The following is a 21,427-nucleotide window of genomic DNA, read 5'->3' on the forward strand; positions in this document are numbered from 1 at the left end:
CTAGCAGTTCGAAAGCACCCTTAAGTGCAAGTAGATAAATAGGTACCGCTTTATAGCGGGAAGGTAAACAGCGTTTCCGTGTGCTGCTCTGGTTCCGGTTCGCCAGAGCAGCTTCGTCACGCTGGCCACGTGACCCGGAAGTGTCTGTGGACAGCGCTGGCTCCCGGCCTCTAGAGTGAGATGAGCGCACAACCCTAGAGTCTGTCAAGACTGGCCCGTACGGGCAGGGGTACCTTTACCTTTACCTTTACTGTAGGTTACGTGTGTAGCACAGGTGAATATTACTTACCGCCTTCCTACCATTTCACTTACTTCTAGCAACTTCTGTTAATTTTTAAATTTTAATGAGGGGTGAAAAACCCATAAAAAATCCAAGTAAAGATTTCATTAGGCATTTGACTATTCTGAAGCACTAGTACCTTCCTGATGTTCTGTGAAGATAGGCAGTGGGAACCAAAGAATAATCAGTATTATTACAGACAGAAATGGCTGAAAAAGGGGGCGGAGACTGGAAGGTTACAAAACACCAGTGTTCCCATTAACTAAAACAATCTCCAGGTTCTTTCTCAGATTCCTTTTTCTCATTTCTTCACCAACGTTGGCATTGGAAGGCTACCCCTTCTCTGCCCTCGTTGTCATTTCCTATCATGCATTTTGTTCGTTATCATCTCACTCATTTGCCAGTGTGCCAAACATCACCAGTGGCGTAGCATGGAGGACCCAGGGGTGGTTGCCCCAGGTGCAAAATTGTTAGGGGTGCAAAATTTCAATACCCAGTGCTGCCTCAATACAGTTGCGTGCTTCCGTTGCTGGACTGCATTGAAAACGGCTTCTCCATGCAAACCAGGAAGTGACATCTCCAGACAACGGAATTACTCTTCTTTTCTTATCTCTGCAGCTGTGATCTCCTGGGTGACGTAGACAGCGTTAGGCAATTGAATGTGCATGCGTACTTAGTTTCCCTCCCACCCACCCCTTAGTGCAGCCTCAGGCACTGGCAACCCACGCTACGCCACTGAGCACCACTAAGGGATTAAGAGACCTTCTCTAAAGCCATGCTCCTTCTTTAGATTGACGCCCGTGGGAATATTCTTCTTACTACCCTGGAAATGAGAAATGAAGTCAGCAGCGCCAATGTGCTGGCAACTTTGAATGACCCGAGAGCTACCATGTACTCCTACGACAGCGCCAGCATCCATTACAGGAGGCCTGCCACCACAAGGGACCTCTACAACAGGAGCACTTTGGATAGACAGACAACCCATCAAAAGGGACGCCTACGGAGAAGAGCGTCGCAGCTCAAGGTCAAAATCCCAGATTTGACTGATGTCAATTCCATAGACAAGTGGTCCAGGATGGTTTTTCCTATCACCTTTATCCTTTTCAATGTGGTCTACTGGCTTTATTATGTGCACTGAGTTATGCTGTGATTCCTCCACCTGCCTAGCCCAGACTCCTGTTCTCAAATTTGCCAACCTTAAAGACTGTTGTAGCCACAGTGCTACATATTCAAGGTACAATATTCAGCCATTCTGTGGGTTAGGGTGCCCTTTTAACCATATCCCAAAAATCAAACCATGTTTACTTCAAAAAAGAAGACAGTATCTATTTGAACATGCGCTCATCCTTTTAGATCTGCTTTCAAAGAGCGACACTGAAGACACAAGTGCTACCCCTCTGTTTTGTTCTAAGGTTATTTCTGGTAATCTTTCCTTTCTTTTTTCTTACCATTTAAAACATGGCGTGAAAATTCTGCCTTATTTTCCAAAACACATACATTGGTCCTAACCATAGGCTTGTTCACACATTACACTGAACACAGCTACCAGCTCTCTCTACACATGTACAAGTGTTTGTGTAAAAGAGTGTGCAGCTAATTTGTTGATTTGTACATCTCAGCACAGGTATGAACTCATGGAATGTTACATGTTTGCGTGTACCGCTCAACTATTTGTGTACACAGATTGTACACTCACGAAACATAACGTGTGAACATTCCTAGTACTACAATACTATTTGCCAAACAAAGCTCAAGTGTTATTCAAGAAAAGGCAAAGCTACAGCTGTATGCGGATTTAATCAATAATCGATTTAATCTCATACAATTATTTTAAGGAAATCTCTGTTTGATTAGGTGCCAAGTCTAGACAGAACACCTAATGTGTGTCTTTGGGATCTGGGCTCGATGGCTGGTCTACAGCACAAATGAAGCTGTACCAACATTACATACTAAGGGTTGCTGGAAGAAAATAAGTGCCAATTCAGATTTTGCCTTTCCCGCTCTGTCATGGTGTTAGTTTTGTGAGAACACACTGGAGCCTTTATTAGCAATTCCTGGCCCCTATCAGAGGACGTTTTTCTCTCTTTTTAGGAGCTAAAGTAGATGTGGTATTCCATCACAGGTCACCAATGACTCACAGGCGCCCAAAGGATTCCCTGCTCCCCACCACCAGTTGAAATTAGGCTTGATAAAAGCATTCTAATGTAGGCAATAGAACAGCCTGTGGTGTGTGCTTTGTTGTAATGTGTGTTTGTGGTACCTGTAGCAGTTTCTCTGGTATGCGGGTGTGTCCATGCGCCCGAAAAGGTTGGTGACCCCTGAATTACACAATTGGCCACTGTCTGCTTGGATTCCTTTTCCCCTTTACTTAATAGGCAGCCTTGTGGGGAGAGGGTCAGCAAGGAGGAGGCTTGCAGTGCTGATCTGGAAAGTCACCCCCATCTCCGTGGCTGCTGCTTATCCTAGGAGGGAAGCTGTCATTGGTACCAGTGGGAGTTTCCCTCCTAGTGCAAATGGAAGTCACAGGGTGCAGGGGGCAATCCAGTAAAGGGGATAAATGCCCCCCTCTGCAACTCCAGGGTACCCCAGCCCCACCCCAGGATGCAAGGAACCCGAGCTGGAATACAAACTCCATCACCCTTTATTTTTGGCCATGCTGGATGTTGGTGCAGAGATATAGAGACAGAGATAGAGAGAGAGAGAGATAAAGATAGAGATGATAGATAGATAGATAGATAGATAGATAGATAGATAGATAGATAGATAGATGATAGATAGATAGATAGATAGATAGATAGATAGATAGATAGATGATAGATAGATAGATAGATAGATAGATAGATAGATAGATAGATAGATGATAGAGATAGAGATGGAGATGATAGAGATAGAGAGAGAGAGATTAAAGGAGAATTATTGGGTGCCAAGATCTAAGATTGAGGCAAGTACTCTTTGGTGAGAGAACCCAAGCAGGGATTTATTATCACAAAATATGCCTCAAAATTAAATGTGGAGATTTAGGCTGCTAGACCTTTAAAATATGTGACCCTCCAAGTGAGTTCATTATTTATTTGTTACATTTATATAATACCTTTATCTTCCAAGATCTCAAGGTGGTGTATATAGTTCTCCTCTCCCCATTTCATCCTCACAAAAACCCTGTGAAGTAGGTTAGGCTAAGAGATGGCGACTGGCCCAAGGTCACCAGTGAGCTTCATGGCTGAGTGGGGTTGCTGGCATGGCAGGGTTCTAAAATGTCCCCTTAATAGATCTCTTTTCAACGTGTCCCTCTTCCCCCAGGCATAGGAAAAGGCCACATATTTGGTAAGTTTAAAAATGGTTTGCTTACAAACTCTCCAAAGATCAAATTCACCTGCTTTAGAAAGTTGCACAGGCATTAAAACTTGGCTTAGATAAAAATTTATAGGACTAGAGCCATGTGGCTAAACTGGAGTAACCAGCTCAAACCTTTTCACATGATGAGTTCATCAGGTAGACTGGAAGACAACAGTGACTTGATTACCTAGTTCCTCCCAAGTTGAGGGGACATTGGCATATATATATATAACATACCACACTATATCTGGAGGTCTCAGGGCGGTTCACAGAATAAAATCAAAATATGAATCCACAAAATAAATAATCAAAATAAAAACAACCCAATTGCACCCCCCCCCACAAAAAACCCACACATTTTAAAAGGGCATAGGATATCAATCAAATCAACCCAAAGCCTGGTTAAAAATGAATATTTTTGCCTGGCACCTAAAGGTGTATAATGAGGCCGCCAGGCAAATTTCCCTGAGGAGAGCATTTCACAGAAGGGGAGCCACTGCAGAGAAGGCCCCGTTCTTGTATTGCCACCCTCTGGGCCTCTCAAGGAGGAAGCACACAAAGAAGGGCCTCAGAAGATGATCTCAGCGTCTGGGTAGGTTCCTATGGAAAGAGGCGGTCCTTGAGGTATTGCGGTCCTGAGGAGTTTAAGGCTTTATAGGTCAAAACCAACATTTTGAATTGGGCCTGGAAACTAATTGATAGCCTGTGCAGTTGGACCAGGATCAGTGTAACATGCTCAAACCGTCTTGCTCCGATGAGCAACCTGGCCGCTAAATTCTGCACTAGCTGAAATTTCCCAACTTCAGAGGCAGCCCAACATAGAACGCATTGCAGTAGTCTAACCTTGAGGTTACCAGAGTGTAGACACCAGTAGTTAGGCTATCCCTGTCCAGATAGAGGCATAGCTGGGCCACCAGCCGAAGCTGATGGAAAGCACTCTGGGCCACTGAGACCACCTAAGCCACGAGCAACAGCAAAGCATCCAGGAGGACCCCAAGCTACAAACCTGCTCCTTCAGAGGAAGTGTAACCCCATCAAGAGCAGGCAATCTCCCACCCATCTGGTCTAGGGAACCACCCACTAACAGTGCCTCAGTGTGATCTGGATTGAGTTTCAGCTTGTTGGCTCTCATCCAGTCCATTACATCCAGTCCAATGGATCACTGAAATCTGTGTGGGTGAACAGGGTCTCAATGCGCTGTGTCCACCTGGGTACCCAGTGCAACATCAGGCCGGACTTGAGGGTCAGGGAGTGGTAGTTGCTGTGGTTTATAGAGATCCTCTCTCTATCTCCAGGCTCTCTGTCCAGTTGGGGGGCGGGCGGGTCTTGAGTGTGTTCCTGGCATTGGGCAATCAGGACAGATTAGGGATTCTGCTGGTTTACTGCCCGCCTCGCTGCCCAGCTGTCTCCCTGCCTGAGCTGACAGAGATGGTCTCAGAGGCAGTGTTGAGGACTCCCCGACTGCTGGTTCTGGGAGACTTCAACATTCATGCTGAGGCAGCTGGCTCTGGGGCAGTTCAGGACATCATGGCCGCCATGACAACCATGGGGCTGTTCCAACATGTCACCGGCCCAACGCACATGGCACACCACACTCTGGACCTTATTTTGTTGACTTGGCAGGAAGAGGGTGATTTGAAAGTGGGGGACACTGACATTAGTCCCTTGTCGTGGTTCGATCACTTCCTATTGAGATTTAGGCTGTCAGTACCTTTCCCCCTCTACAGAGGCAGGGGACCTATTAGGAAAGTCTGCCCTCGGAGGCTGATGGATCCAGTGGGATTCCAAATAGCTCAGGGGGTGTTTCTGGCTGATATGACTGACGCCCCTGTGCAAGTCCTGGCTGACCTCTTGAACATCCAAATGGCTCAGGCTATTGAAACAATCGCCCCTGAATGCCCTCTTCCACTTCATAGAGCCCGTTTGGCCCCCCTGGTATACTTCAGAGTTTAGGGCGAGGAAACAAGCTGGGAGACAGCCTGAAAGCAAGTGAAGGAAAGATCCAAACAAATGCAACTGAGCACTGGTAAGAGCTCAATATTGAGCCTACCTAGTGGTAGCGAAGGCAGCAAAAAAGGCATAATTTGCTGCCTCCATTGCATCTTCATTATGTCATCTGGCAGAGCTTTTCCAAGTAGTATGAGGCCTTTTACAGGCTGGCCCAAAGGCGGTGCTAGAACTCACTCTGACTTGTTTATCTCACACCAGCTAGGTCTGATGGGAGCTGGAGTCTAGCAACATCTGAAGAGCTACAAATCTCACATCTCTGTTCTTTGTTGTTTTAGTGAACTCATGCACATGCGCCCAGATCATGCATTCATCATTATGTGGGACTGATGGAAAAGCAAGTATTGTGCATACACATATACCCAATGCCTACAGTACTTTTACCATTACCACCCTTTTTAGTAGGATGGACATACACCCATATATGCACCTAGTCATGCATGTTATTTGCAGTGGGGGGGTGATAACTCATCCAATGTGGAGGATCATTAGTTTGGTGAATACATGATCGGACAGTCTCCCAAGACTCTATTGACACTTTCGATTAAGTCAAAAGCTATTTTTGCACATCAGTTTCAAAGCTTGCCATTCTCCTGCCCAATATTGCCTTCAGTTCATGAGCATTTAAGACCTACTCCTGCCCAATTTTTGGTACTGCTACTCTTTTCCAGGTGTGGCATCAAAAGTCCCTTGTGCTTGATATCACATATAAATCTGGTTACTACACATGCATCATGAACATGCCAGGGTTCTGTGCCTTAGGAAGGTGGAATGTTCAGTAATAGTTTGGATCTTCAAAATGAATCACCAGCTCTTCCCATGCATAATTTAAGCTGAAGTCGCTTTTTGCGTTACTTAAAATGCTATCCTACTGAAATAAGCAGGACTTCTTATTAAGCATCTATGGGGATGGGGCTGAAAGTGCCTTACTGACAATGGATAAATTGTTCCCAATAAACAAAGCAAGAATCAACAAATATATGATGTTGCTCGCCTCCTATCTCCCAGGACATTTGTTTTAGCTGAGCCTCTTTGCTAGAAAGTGATGGACTTCCATATATTCAGTCTCACTAGTGAACATCTTATCAGAGAAGTGAAAACCACAGCTTGGGTTAATGCAGTGCTAACATCATCTAGAGGGATGCGGGTGGCACTGTGGGTTAAACCACAGAGCCTAGGACTTGCTGATCAGAAGGTCGGCGGTTCGGGTCCCTGCGATGGGGTGAGCTCCCGTTGCTTGGTCCCAGCTCCTGCCAACCTAGCAGTTCGAAAGCACGTCAAAGTGCAAGTAGATAAATAGGTACCACGCTGGCAGGAAGGTAAACGGCGTTTCCGTGCATTGCTCTGGTTCGCCAGAAGCAGCTTAGTCATGCTGGCCACATGACCCAGAAGCTGTACGCCGGCTCCCTCGGCCAATAAAGCGAGATGAGCGCTGCAACCCCAGAGTCAGCCATGACTGGACCTAATGGTCAGGGGTTCCTTTACCTTTACCATCATCTAGACCTAGAGTTACTAGACTAGAACTTTAGAAAAAGGAAAAGGAAAAAGAAAGGACCTTTTGAAATTGTAATGTCTAGAATAGAAGGCCTTCCGTATGTGACTTGAATGATCTCCTTAGAGTCAAGAGTAACAAGACACATCATCACCTCTCTCAAACCACACCCAACAGGCATCTAACACTTCCGCTGCATTTCGAATTCCCTCCCAAAATGCATTGGGCCAGCCCCGGTTTTGCAGTGTTATCCCAGCAAGACTCCCATTCCTTATTTATCTGTTATAATGTTCTCCTAAAACCCTGACAGCTAAAGAAATACCCAAAGTGCCAAACGGGAAGCAGAATCTTAAGCTCCTTTTTAAAGTAGCACTAAATTTGAGCCAAGAGGTTTCACTCACATTGTGCCTTTCTATGCATCCATGCTTGAGTATTATCTAAATCCATGAAAAAGTATCCATGAAAACAACATATCCTCAAAGTGCCTTATTCATACAAACCTTGGTTCAATTTTCTTTGAACTGAGCCAAACTTTTTATTATTAAAATGAGGGTAATTGCAGGGGGTGGAGGAGATTTGTTTCCTAAAAAGATAGCCCCCCCAAAAAAAATTGTTCTACACAAATGGACCCTGAAATATTTAATGTAAAAAGCTAATTTACTGCCATGTGCTGTCAGTTTGGAGCGTATATGCAGATAATACAGGACAGACTCAGGAAAATGCTTGGACGATATCCCATGAAGTAACTGAGTAACGCCAATATTCTTGATGTTGAAACAGTATGAGGCTTTGCTGGAATTTCAGTTTCAATTTATTATTTTTGAAACCCTGCTTCTTTTCCAAAACGATTGTACAAATAGGCATGAAAACACAGCATCTTAATCTTCTAAAGCTGACATTTACTGGAACGAATTCTTCTCCATTGCCTAGTTCTCAAATGCTGGACTTTCATCTGTTCCTCTTTTTTTTGTGTGACTATGGAGATGCTTAAATTCTTGAGGCATTGAGAAAGTTAGCTCATACATCTGGATACACCTCTAAAAACCTAATCAGTGGCTTTGAATTAAAGATTCAGCAACAGGGAAAATAGCTCTATAGCTTGATTCAACATTGCTGCCAGCTTTTGGAAGTTGGGGTACGTATAATCAATACAAGGACCTTAAAAAAAAAGATAGCTAAATTGGCACTAACGGCTTGCTTTAGAATTTCCAAATGAAAAATGCTCTCCTGCCATGATAAAGAGTGTGTGTGCTTTCATTCCTCTTTTATTTACCACCCCTTTGAGAGCCAAAGCTTGTCTCGGGTGCCACTCTAAGATTAAAAGCAAAGTGGCACCAACAACTAAAGAAATCCATCAAGTTGTACGGTGATAAGAGTTTGAGGAGCATGGCTATACATTCCATCTCTTGGACTCTAACTGTAATATGAGGGGCAGAAGTTTATGGAACAAGAGACCATCAGGGTCAAAACACTTTAAAATTAAGATGAAGCACTAATCACCATTTGCTAACCTTCTAGTCTCTTCAATCCCCCCTTTCCACCAATTCCTAGCTATCTGCTTATACAATTGTAAGGCTGCAAATCCTAAACACATTCATCTGGGAGCAAGTTCCAATGAACTTAACCAGGATTTGCTTCTGAATGGAAATGGATTACATAGCAGAAATGTCCTTTTAAAAAGTCTACCCTGACTAGAATCACTAATGGGCTATATCTAACATTTTCTCTGCAGATATGAAATCATACAAAAGTGTGTATCTTATCAGCTAATTCCATGAGAGATACATCATTTTGCCACAGATAACAAGGTGGTAAATCTACTTGTGCCATTTCTTGCATGAGTCATTAGGGAGTCAGGTGGCAATTCACCCAATATGTAAACCCAGCAAGTCATTACAGCATACATTCTGTGAAATTGTTTAACCATTGCTTGACTGTGAGAGTCCCACGTTTGAAATTACCCTTCTTGCATAAAAAAGGAACAAGACACATTAAATATAGGGTAGTAGAACTGAAGGAGGAAAGAATATACGAAAACATTCATTATATAGTTTTATTAGCGTGTGGAAGGAACAATAAAATGAAGCTTTGCTCTTGGTCAATAATCTGCTCTGTCTTCCTTTTGCTGCAAATACATTTTCATCTACATGAATGCACACAGAAGAACATGGTAGGGTAGGGTGGTGGTAACCAATACAGTGCCCCCCAGTTGCCAATGTCCCAAAATGAGGGCACCACGTTGGCTTGTCCTGCAGTCAGGTTTCTAGAGCTTGTGTTCTGCTAAGCCTACTGGTTGTATCAATAATCCCACCCTTTTGTGCAGTCACAGGCAGGCAGCAAAATTTGAGGTCTATCAGGTTCTTGGCTAAACAGCTTGGTGGGTCACAGGTTATGCAGACAGGTTGCAGTATGATGGTTTATATTCCTATCAAGTCGTATCATTAAGCAATCAGGACCTCCTTGCATAAGCATAGAGCTGCCCATTTGGCACCTGGTTGCATTTGCACATGATGGAGACTTTCTCGGTCTTCCATCACTACTCTTGGTCTACCATTGGTGCCTTCAGACACCAGTGAATCAGCCTGGTGCAACCTCTTGTTAGCCAGGATAGCTTGGGTTGACCTTGTACAGTACTTGCCAAGTAACTTGAAGAACAATTGCATAAACCTTTTGTGTATAAACTTGCCAACTAATTAAAAATGAAATGGGGAGGATTGCCGTTGTGGCTTGAGCAGCTGATTAATAATGGAAATATATCAGGGATGGAATCTGAGACAACGTATCTGAACTCTACAGGCCTCAATCCACAAGAAATCTAAAAATTTGGCCTAAACAATTTAGAGTATTAGGTGTCCATGGCTGCTATTAGGATGAGGCCATCAAGGTGAAACTCTTATCCAAAGGCAAAGATGAACCACGATACGGTGGTTCAAATCTATCTAAAACATCTACACACCGAGATTATATTCCCCAAGCCAGTTTCACAACTTTCTATTGTTCCTGACCAGATTGATGTGGTCATCAAAACGCACTTCCAGCAACAAATGAACTATTTCCAAGTAACCGTTTTTCATTTTTGAATTTGTCTAATAAAAACAAGGCCCTAATACAATTACACACATTACAGGATCTCCTTAAGAAGGTGGGGGCAGCCTTTCTCTGTGGCTCGTTTTAATCTCATTTACGTATTTTAAAGAAATATTTTGACTTAATTTTTCATAAAAACTTATAAATTCCAGCTGAACTTTCATTGCAAACACATTTTCGAAACCAATTATTCGACATGAAAGAGCTTTTATACATGCAGTTTCTGCAGTTCACTTGCTAAAAGGATCCCTTTAAATATTTGTTTTCTAAAACGAAAGGAAAGATTTCTAGGAAATAAAATCAACAAAATGCCAAGAGAGGAAAAATAGACTAATTTTTTATGATTAACTTTTCTATTTTGTATACAGATATGCTGCATTTTCTGATTAAAATTCCTGATCTGTTAATGCAATGTGAATTTATGTACTTGCTTTTTACACATCCCACGTCTTAACTTTTTAGAGTGTGCGTATTTTATAATTTTTGTTAGGCTTCTGTTTCCTTACTGTATATAACTGCATGTTTGTTTGTTTTTGCACATTCTGCATAATGTAGCACTAGACTCTATTGCTGTCAACACAAATGTTCTTTCAAATATTTTTCCAAAGGTGTTTTCTGGGAGTAACTGTACATTTTTGTATGTTTTGAAAAAGAAACCTGTAAAGCCCACAATACTGTGATTATTTTCATACGCTGATTCAACTGATCTAGTATAGGACAAAGGTCACCAGGAAGGTCTCCTGTACAAGCTCCATTTATTCCTGCTGAGTTCTCATTCATTGCAACAGAGCAGTGGCATCTTTTCACTGTGAGGTGCAAAGTTCATTCTTGGCGATCTTAAAAATTAAACTGCAAAACAAGAAAAAGCAGTGTTTTCCATAGCAGCATTTGTGAAATTTTCTTCTAAACCTTGCAACAGCTAAAATGGTGTTATCACCATCCTTTGTTTAAACAAAGTTTTCAATGTTTAATATTTGTGCTAGATTTTTGCCTTTGGCATGCATACTGGACTCTGTTTATAACAAAACTCAGTGAGCAGGTGCTGTGATTTCTCCAAGATGACACTCCTGAGAAATGATCACACGTGCGGAAAACACACCTTTCTGTCCAGCAAAGGAGGACTGGTGCCAGAAAACTCCCTGGTTTGTGACCTTGTTCTTGCAGCCTTCATTCAAAACACTGCTTGGGGGGGGGGGCGTATTTTGTACATATTTTGCAAGCCACGCATCATAGCAAAAGAAACCCACAAGAATAACAGCTGTGTGACAGAGGAATCATCCTTTTCAATAAACTATGTCTATCATATTTATCAGCCCATAACTGACATTGTGTGAAGTACTTAACATTGTAGTATCTAGTGTCTGTAGATAAACAGGCTAAGCACCCATATCCAATAAAATATGAATCTGCACAGCCTTAGGTGAACAGAAGTTAGTTCAACCAAGACAAAAACAAGCTATATTTCTTCACCACCTTGCATATGTTGCTTATTTGCCACCAAAGTGAATGCACATTTGCTTGCTCCCTAAACATTAATGGATCATGATCCTTGTTAAGCAGACAGTATTCATTCTTCGACGCCATTCTTCCCTATTGCTTGTTCTAAACCAACACGCAGTTGGGAGTGGCATTCAAAGTAATCTTCATGTGGCTAACTGGGTCTCCTTGTAATGATAGCCATTTGTAGTTTAGAATTGCTTATTTACAAAACAATCCTAAATTGCACCTTATATTAAAATGATGGCCTGTGTTCACCTATTTCTCTCATTTTTAGTATACACTTTTGCAGTGCACAGGGACGCGGGTGGCGCTGTGGTGTAAACCACTGAGCCTAGGGCTTGCCAATCGGAAGGTCAGCCGTTCGAATCCCTGCAACGGGGTGAGCTCCTGTTGTTCGGTCCCAGCTCCTGCCCACCTAGCAGTTCGAAAGCACATCAAGTGCAAGTAGATAAATAGGTACCGCTCCAGCGGAAAGGTAAACGGCATTTCCATGCGCTGTTCTGGTTCGCCATAGCATAGCTATCTGCGGACAAACGCCGGCTCCATTGGCCTACATAGCGAGATGAGCACACAACCCTAGAGTCATCTGCGACTGGACCTAACGGTCAGGGATACCTTTACCTTTTTGCAGTGTACACCTGGGATAATCCTACCAGCAATCCTACAAGACAAGCCAGGTTGATAAATACTAACTTACTTTCTCAAACCCATCCAGTGACCTTCATGACGACGGAAGGATATGGACCCAGGTCTCAACAGTACTGACCACTCACTGCAACATCACAGACTGATCAGGGGCATAGTCAGATTGCAGATCTTTAAAATGGCCCAGGATTGCATCATTCTGATCCAATAAGCCACACAAGAGCCATCCTTCTTTATATCACGCTCTTCATTTACAATGGACTATTTGTTCATCCACATATCGGATGCAACGTAACATTCAGGTTCACATATATGGCTGTTCCTTTAACTATGAAGATTTTTCAGCCTCTCCTTTTAGAAGTGTCAATATGCCTGGTGCCATCTCTCACTCCCCTTCCCCAGTCCCAACTTTGATTTTTCACATATTTTGATTTTAGTCTTTATGTATGTTAGAAAAAAAATCAATTCTGAAACACAGTACTCAAGAGAAATTGTGGGGGTCTTTTGTTTTTTTACAGTAGTACAGAAACTACCATCCCCTTGTTCTTTTACTCAGTATTTCGTTTTCCGGACTTTCCTCTTAAATGCCGCAGGAATGAGCGGGGGATGGGGAAGAGATGCAAACGAAGTAGCATTATTTACGTTTTATCATTAAACCAGTTTTCATAGCTTCTGAAAATGTAATAAAATGTAAATTTCATTAGCTGATGTATTCCTAGTAACCAAATAAACATTTTTTTAAAAACTTTTCCATTGTACAGCTTGAAATTTTATATGGAGATTTCAAGCATGCATTATGAGGCTGTGTGTGTGTGTGTGTGTGTGTGTGTGTGTAAATAAAACAATGAAAAATTTGTTCCCCATACCTTTTTTAAAAAACTCATGAAAAAAATGATATTGCTACATCTCTTCTCAAGTCATGTTTTATCAGTCAGTCATACAGAAACTTTAAGCATTTGAAAAATACTCCTTTCCATACTGGCATTGAAGTACTGGTAATAATGGATCTTCTCCATAACTCAGAAGCATTTTGTATATAGGAAATGATATATTACCTTATTCCAGCAATACTATAGCTATTTGCCAATTTGTGAGTCTTTTCTCCAATTCTCAACAAAATGGATACACAAATAAAAATCTTGAGAAGTGTGGCACTAACCATCTACCCAGATACCTTTGCAGCCAACCCACAGACCATCTCACAGGTAAGTTAGGGTTTACAGAGACAACAAAACAAGTGCAATATCAAAAGCCATCATATGATGGTGGCTCTTGCAGACAGAAATCTTCAAGGCAAATTCCCATGGCCTTGCAATCCACAAAAAAGTACTGACTTTCTTTGAACTAGTTCAGAATGGTTTAGAGTGCTTTGTAAGGCGAAAGGTCAAGTGCTTTGGAAGTTTTCTTTCAATAACTTTCTTTAGTGTGTTACATAGATACATGTACTTTATAGAGCAAACTCTAAGTATGCAATCATTGTTTGCAATCATGGGCTGACATTTAAGTAAGTGTGCTCACTTAAACAGTCTACCAGCAATTATTCTGATAAGCAAATATAAGCTAGATCACACCAATCAGGGGTAGTTGTGTTGGCTTAAACTGTACTGTTTCACAGCCCGACTTTAATATTTAAGTGAAATCAATTTATTTCACACAGAAGCACATTACAAGCTACAGCCAGGTAGAATGCTTAAAATGGTCTGGTGATAGGCATGTTCAATCCACTACACTTAATTGTAGACACATTCTATTGTGTTTAACAGAGCTCAATCTGCAAAACAAAACCTCTTTTTATGCAGTTCCAAAATATAACAGCAAATTGTGTCTTTGAGTTTAAAATAGTTTTCACAGTCCTAGTCTGCAATGTAGTTACATAAATCCCGTGAAAAGAAGAAAAGGAATGTTTGCATCAAGTTATTTCAGGTAACTGTTGGCTGCTTGTTAGTAACATGATAAGACAAAGTCCAGCCTATCTTCAGGATCTCCAACAAATGCTTTAACATGGCACTCAAAACTTCTCAGAAATGCAGCAGTCTATCAAAGTTAAGTTCACCGGTTAGCCACAATGCTATTTTGCATTTATTTTGGCCTAGCAGAGATCAAGAGTTGTTCTCTCAGTAAGATTATGAATAACATCTTTCCGTCTCTCACTTTAATGTGTCAACCTCAGCACTTCAGAAGCATTTCAGTTCCTTTTGTTTTGAAGAACACACATCTATTTTCTTATCATGGACACTTCTGATGGCAGAATCATTTCAGTTGCAGAACAACCTTCAAGAGGAATACAAAAGTTGGAAGCAGTAAGTCTAAGTAGCAACGTTTAACAACTATGTAGGTTCTCATGCTCAGACAACGGCTTACACAGCCTTTTAAAATGTTTGAATACATTTCAAACTTACACCCACACATTTTTTGCCTTCTCATCTAAAGGATAAAATAAGTCTCTAATAGCTTTCACACAACTAAGGGGTGGATTGGTAATCTTCTTCCACATGAAAAATAGTAGGCTTTCACTTTCATAGCACTTTCTGCCAGAAGAGACATTTCCAAGGCAACAAACAAGGGCAGGAAGTCAGAACTGAAAGGGACTCCAAAGATCTTGCCACCCATAGTGAAGTATTTTGAATTAAAGACAGCTGAATAACCCCACTGCTAACACTAGCAAGCCTTCCCATTGCATTTGAATTAAGTTATGGAGGGCCACAGATTCCCCATCCTTGTCCTAAGTCAAATATCTTCTAACTGATATGACCTAAAGAAGTTTCTCCTAGCCCCAGAGAAGGATCTTATTACATAATGAGGGCTTTTCCCCAGCAAAGTTGTGCTATTGGCACAAGGACTTCAATCTGTACAACAGGATTTCCTTTTCCTCTCCCTGTGCCCCCTAATCTGTTATGTGGGTTCTTTCAGCCCTCCAGAGCAAATGGGGAGGCCAAGAGGCAGGCAGGAAGAGGAGAGGGAGAGGACATCCTGTTGCACAGGCAGAAGTCCTTGCACCAAGAAACAGGACAACTTTCTTGGCTACATCCCATAAAGTGTACTCTTTACATACAAATAACTGTTGCTAGTTTTATCAGGGAAATCATTTGGGTAATTTCAGCTTTCTAAAATAATGTGATACACACCTTGTTGGCTGCTTCCAGTGAACTTATTAGGTTCTGTAGCTCTTCCTTATTCATTTCTATGGAGTACGGCTTGAGGTTACCATTCTCTGTCAAATCCAGATCCAGGTTTAGAAGTGGCATTTGCAGCATGGATAGTTTATCACTGGAGAGGGCAAGCTATACAGGAGAATAATTAGAAAGAAAAAAAACAGCTTAGGCCAGTTATGATTGCACTTTTACATCAAAGTGAGCGGATTCTGAAAGGCTGATAAAAAGTTATTTATACTAACTATATAGACATGAAGATGTATATTCTGGGTATCCTCCTGTAACTGAGAATCCTGGACCAAAAATATTTAATCAGAAACAACAACAACAAAGATCTGAGCAGCTTTCTATATGGAGCAAATGCACAGGTTTCAAATCAGCTGGAGTGAAATTTCCTCTGGAAATAACCCAGTTAAAGGATGTGAATTTGACTTTCGAAAAGCAACAATAAAACAGAGGCCAAGAGTTCCCCCACTGATATTGGCAAGGGAGGAGAGCAACTGCAACATGTCTTCTTCTAGGAGAATTCTAGCTGCCATCAGGTGAGCTTTCTCTACGAAGAGCTGTGTGGTGAGAGAGCCCTCAATGCAGACACTGTTATTAAGCTCAGATTTGCAGAAAGGGATCTGCCCACAGATCTACCAAAGCCAAAGCAGCCAGTGCCCAAGTATCATAAATGGATCTGTTCCTTTGTTCTAGGGTGGGAAATACACTTGTGGAAGCCCACCCCTGCTATGAAAACTCTACTGAAATAAGATTGTAAGCCACCTTGTACAGTGTGAGAATGTGTTGCCTTGTTGTTGAAGAGCAGTATGTATCCTAAATAAATACACTAATTCATATAGATTGTTGTGAAGTAGAACTGCCAAAAATATAGCAGGGGGTGGGATCCCCAGTGTGACCCATAAAACTGCACACATTATGGAATCAGCTGGGCTTGGATACTATGTCCTTAGCAAGGCAGTATAGAAGCACTCAGAAAAGAAACCTTGACCAGACAGAAGCTGTCCATGTGTAATACATTGTTTATCCCAACCTAGCAAGGGAATAATCCATAATAAAGCAAGACTATCTATTCAGAAAACATTCTTACTGCATCAGAGTAATTCTTTGGTTTCCAGGATTCAATGTGATTTGTCACTGGCAGTGCTAATACAACCTGTCAGACCATATATAGACTTCACAGGGTCTCACTTCTAAGGAGGTATTTTTAGGGTTTGGATGCAAACATGTTTGGTGGGGTTTATAATCAACATATATACCTGAAGGTACAGAAGGTGGTCTGGCTGTAGGTATTGTTCACAAAGGCTGAAAATATGCACACAAATTAGCCAGAGGGGAAAGAGAACTGCAGATTAACCAGATTTACAGTATAAATTAAACCTTAGCCATAAAGAAAAGTTGCAAGCCCTTCAGAAATGAAGAGCCACGTGTGGCTACAGATTAAAGGCTCACAATTAAGTTCCTACTGAAATGTTCACATTCAACAAATAATGCTTTTAAGAACTCCAATAAGACACACAAAAAACACTTCTCTTTATCTAATGGCTTCCAGAACAAATTTAAGCAAGAGGCAATTTATAACCACAGCGAAGCAAGCAGAAGCACATTAGAAGAGTAATCACTCTTCTGAGCAAACATTTTGCATGACGGCCAGATGTTCTGCAAACTACCAGCTGCATAATTCTCATTAACGTGACCAAACTACTATAATAGATTTCACAAAGATCCTCTTATGCAGATCTTATAAACAACCTGAATGTTCTATATATAATCCAAGCGGAATTGTAGGTTATATTGGCATGTTACATTGCTACAACCTATTATGCCATACAGTAAATATGCTGTAAACCAGTCCAATTCAGGAGAGTGAAGAAATGCTGCATTATGTACATCGTTCATTTATTGCATAAGACAGGGGTCAGCAACCTAAGGCCCATGGGCCACAAGTGGCCCACAGGGTTTGTTTAACCGCCCCACGAGCCACCCCCGAACAGAGCCGCCCGCTCAGCGAGTCCCCGCGCGCTGTGCTAAACAGGCACGGCGCAGAAACTTGCTTCTGCAGTGCCAGAAATCGCGTCTGCGCGGATGCCGGAAATCGCAGGAGTGTGCGATCCAGGCCACAGAGGGATCTCCGCTGGAGTGAACCGGCCCAGGCAAGGTAAACCTTGCTGACCCCTGGCATAAGACATAATAGCCAACTTCCTTTCTATGGCTCGTCTCAATCTTACGAGAAAGAAACTCTCATGATTATACCAACTGTTTAATAACAATTGTTTGGAATCTTTACTACATACTATACAGCAGAGATGGGGAACCTCAGGCTGCCTCCTCTCCCCTCAGTTGATCTGCTATAGTCTGTTTCAAAGTCTCATAGGCCACATATATTTGTCTAGATAGTCAACATGGTACCCTCCAGATGCTGCTGGATTCCAACTCCCATAAGCCCCAGCCATTGTAGCCAATGCTCAGGGTTGATGGAAGTTGCTGTTCAACAATATCTGGAGAGTCACAGTTTGGCTACCCTTGATCTAGCAGTCTTATACAGCTAGGAATGAAACTGTTAGCCTAACCTTCAGCTGCCAGTCAAAATCCAGGAGGCGTGCCGAACAGATGCCGTTTGTTCTTTCAATCAGGGCATGCCTGATGTCATGCTTTCTGCCTTTCAAGCAAGTCACCACAGCTTTTTGAGAGTCAGAACTCAGCTCGTCCAATGGCTGAAGTGCCTACAAAACAAAACAAAAAATGGAAAAAACACGTAAACCTAACAGGCTGTACAATAACAATTGGCATTGTTTGTACTTGTAAATACAAGAGTTATTTTTTAAAGACCACATCATTTCTGTGTATGTTTTGTAGGCACAATCAAAACCACCAGAATGCCTATATTACGCCAGTTCTACTGCTACTATAAGTACTGACTAAAATATGGGCCTCAGCCTTGCAGCTGAGGACCACATGCAACTGGGTACCACCGATACGCAGGCAAGAGCAGCTCCTACTGCTTTGATAACCAGCAACAAGCAGCTGGGCCCGCAAAACCCTTCATGTGCTCAGCTGGGAAATCATAAACTGTCTCCCCTTTGTCAAAACTATGGTGTAGGGAAGTGCCTGAAAGAGAAAATGACTATGTGGAAAACTGTAAGAAATGCAGGCTAGGAATGACAGGGCATCCAGCAGTCCATGGCAAAACTCCAACTTGGGAGAAGGCAAACGCAAAGCTGCTTGGTTTGGCTGCAGGTGTCTGCACCTGGCCCTATTTCCAGCTGTTTCATCATCCCTGATCATCTGATTACGAGTCCTTTAATCATGTAGCAGTGGAGTGACTGTGTGGTTGTTGGCTGTACAATTATAGCAATACACTCCTTGTTGGGGTAATTTCCCTCCCCCCACTTTCATTTTTGGGTTTCTTAAAATATATACATACTATCATTTTTACTTCTGAAAACCTTGGGGGTCCCCCATGCATATTAGTACCTCCCTCTTGTTTCTCAGTGCCCCCATTTTGGCTTCGTTTATGTTGGCACTCACCAACTGGGTTCGCTATCAGAGTAAAAGATGTTCTAGAGCATCAAATCAAAATCAGAAAAATGGTAACCATTTCGGGAATACAAATCAAGTACAGGTAGCTCAACGACTTTTACCAGCTGTAGGTTAATAGAAAAGTCTTTAACCGAACATTATCCAAAATGAAAGATTTAAGACATATTAAACTTCATTAGATTCATTTCATAATGTACAAGAATTACAGAATACACTGGCTGAAGTACTAATGAAGTACTAATGCAGAATCTGTTTTAATTGAAAAGTGCAAATTGAATTTAACTCTACTTAATTTTGAAGCAGATACCTGTTGCAGATACACAAAGGCTCTGCTTATAACTTTCTCATAACAGTTTATATTATTACATAAATTAGAATAGCAATACTGAGTCTTTATTTACAAAGTCACAAAACAAGTATGGATACCTCTTCATCTGAGCGATCTTTGGCAACGGTACTTTTGAAATATGCTGAGGTTTGTTCTAGAACCTCCATCCATTCTGTCAAATTCCAAATAGTGTTATAGTCTTGATATCGAGGGTATGCGCGGCCACAAATCCCATCAATTACTTTGTGAAAGAACTGGAAGAAATGAGTATAAACAAAGCTTTAAGAGACAGCTAGTTCTACTGATGTTGCATTTTGTTGGTTTTATTGATGTTGTATTTTCTGATGTTTGTAATTATAAGTAGCGAACAGGATCTTTGCACATCTACTTTGCTATGCAACACCACATCATTTGCAATCAACAGTTTGATCACTCCCAAATGATAGCCTTAGCAAAATTAATTAAAATTAACAAAACGGTCCTGCAGGACTCCGGGTATGCCTCTGTCCAGCAAGGGGTTCTTCTGAAATTACTTGGGTTGGCCCAAGACATTTTGGCATCTGAGGCAAAACACAAAATGGCAACCCCCCCTTCCCCACCTGGGAAGAAGAGGTGAGTGAAGATCTACATCGGGAACAAGGAGGGACCATAAAGATCTACAGCAGAATCTGCTGTCCCTATGGAAACTGCTGCCTGAGGTCGCCTCGTGGGTGGGCCAGCCAGTGGCGTAGCGTGGGTTGTCAGCACCCGGGGCAAGGCAAGTAATTTGCGCCCCCTAACCAGTGGCGTAGCGTGGGGGGTGCAGGGGGGCCCGGCCGCAACATCTGGGGGTTAGGGTTAGGGGCTCAAATCCACGGGTTAGGGGGCGCAAATCCACGGGTTAGGAGGCGCAAATTACTTGCCTTGCCCCGGGTGCTGACAACCCACGCTACGCCACTGCCCCTAACCCATGGATTTGCGCACCCTAACCCTAACCCCCAGATGTTGCGCCCGGTGCGGCCGGCCCACCCTGCACCCCCCACGCTACACCACTGGGGCCAGCCCTGCCTGTGAGATCACCTGTTGTTTCTGTGCCCAAGTCTGTGCTCTAAACACACTATCTTTGAACCTTTTCAGGTGCATTAGTGAAGAACAAGGGGTGCCAACTTGAATAAAATATGGGGGGCAGGTAAGCCCCGCCCACATAATTGATCACATCACACACACACACACACACACACACACACTACTTGAATGGCAATGCCCAACAATATTAAAAAATATTTTATTGGAGGGGGGCGAAGGGGCCTCGGCCATTAGGAGTTGACTCCTAATGGCGAAGGGCAAAAGCACCAGCTCATGCTGCGGAGGCCATGCAGTCAGTTCAGGGCTCCACCAGAGAAGCCCGCATGGCAGCTTCTGCCTGCCATCAACCCTTCAGAAGCTGGAGCACTGCTGGCATGAAGCGAATGGAGCCTCCATGAACAGGAGCAGCGCCGTTCCTCTGAAACCCGAGGGATGTAGGGGTCATTTGGGAAAGGGGACAACCCATCTTTTCCACGCCCTGCTTGTGAACCGTCACACATATGCTGGAGGCAAAACTCTGGGCTTTCAGGCACGGCCAAACTTGGCCCTCCAGCTGTTTTCGGACTACAACTCCCATCATCCCTCGCTACTAGGACCAGTGGTCAGGGATGATGGGAATTGTAGTCCCAAAACATCTGGAGGGCTAAGTTTGGGAATGGACCGCAGTCGCTCCTTCAGAACCACCTCGTTGCCTCAGAGCAAACCCTCCAACGCAGGCAAAAAGGAGCGCGCCTTTTTTAACCAATCAGCGGCCAGCCTTCTCCCCCTCCCCCCACTCCTCCCCGCGTTCTCACCTTCAGCCTTTCCTCGGCCGGCAACTTTTCCGTCAGCTTCATCTTTCTGCCCCACCCATCCAAGCTGCGCACGCGCGGGGGTCTCGACTCGCTTCCCCAGGCGAAAGCTTCGAACGCAGCGGGGCCACGTGACCGCGCGCTGGCCAGGCTTCGCCCTATCAGAGCGCCCGAATAAAGCCGCTTCCGCCTCCGCGTCAT

General features: G+C 42.9%; 2 protein-coding genes across 2 annotated transcripts in view; one reads left to right on the forward strand and one right to left on the reverse strand.

Moving 5' to 3' along the window:
• GABRB1 (gamma-aminobutyric acid type A receptor subunit beta1) overlaps positions 1 to 2,076 on the forward strand; it is an 83,013-nt gene extending 80,937 nt beyond the window's left edge. Inside the window, exon 9 of the mRNA XM_081924538.1 lies at positions 1,071 to 2,076. Coding sequence (XP_081780664.1) covers positions 1,071 to 1,418 — 348 coding nt within the window. The 3' untranslated portion in view covers positions 1,419 to 2,076. The remainder of the gene's footprint in view (positions 1 to 1,070) is intronic.
• An 11,892-nt stretch (positions 2,077 to 13,968) lies between these two features.
• COMMD8 (COMM domain containing 8) lies at positions 13,969 to 21,427 on the reverse strand (the record flags this gene model as incomplete). The annotated part of the gene is made up of 5 exons (XM_081924645.1): positions 13,969 to 14,618; positions 15,473 to 15,628; positions 18,073 to 18,225; positions 19,469 to 19,624; positions 21,230 to 21,427. The coding sequence occupies 5 exons, from the start codon at positions 21,425 to 21,427 to the stop codon at positions 14,598 to 14,600; spliced, it is 684 nt and encodes a 227-aa protein (XP_081780771.1). The 3' UTR covers positions 13,969 to 14,597.

This window comes from Podarcis melisellensis (assembly GCF_964234715.1).
Source record: "Podarcis melisellensis genome assembly, chromosome: 9".
Taxonomy (NCBI): domain Eukaryota; kingdom Metazoa; phylum Chordata; class Lepidosauria; order Squamata; family Lacertidae; genus Podarcis; species Podarcis melisellensis.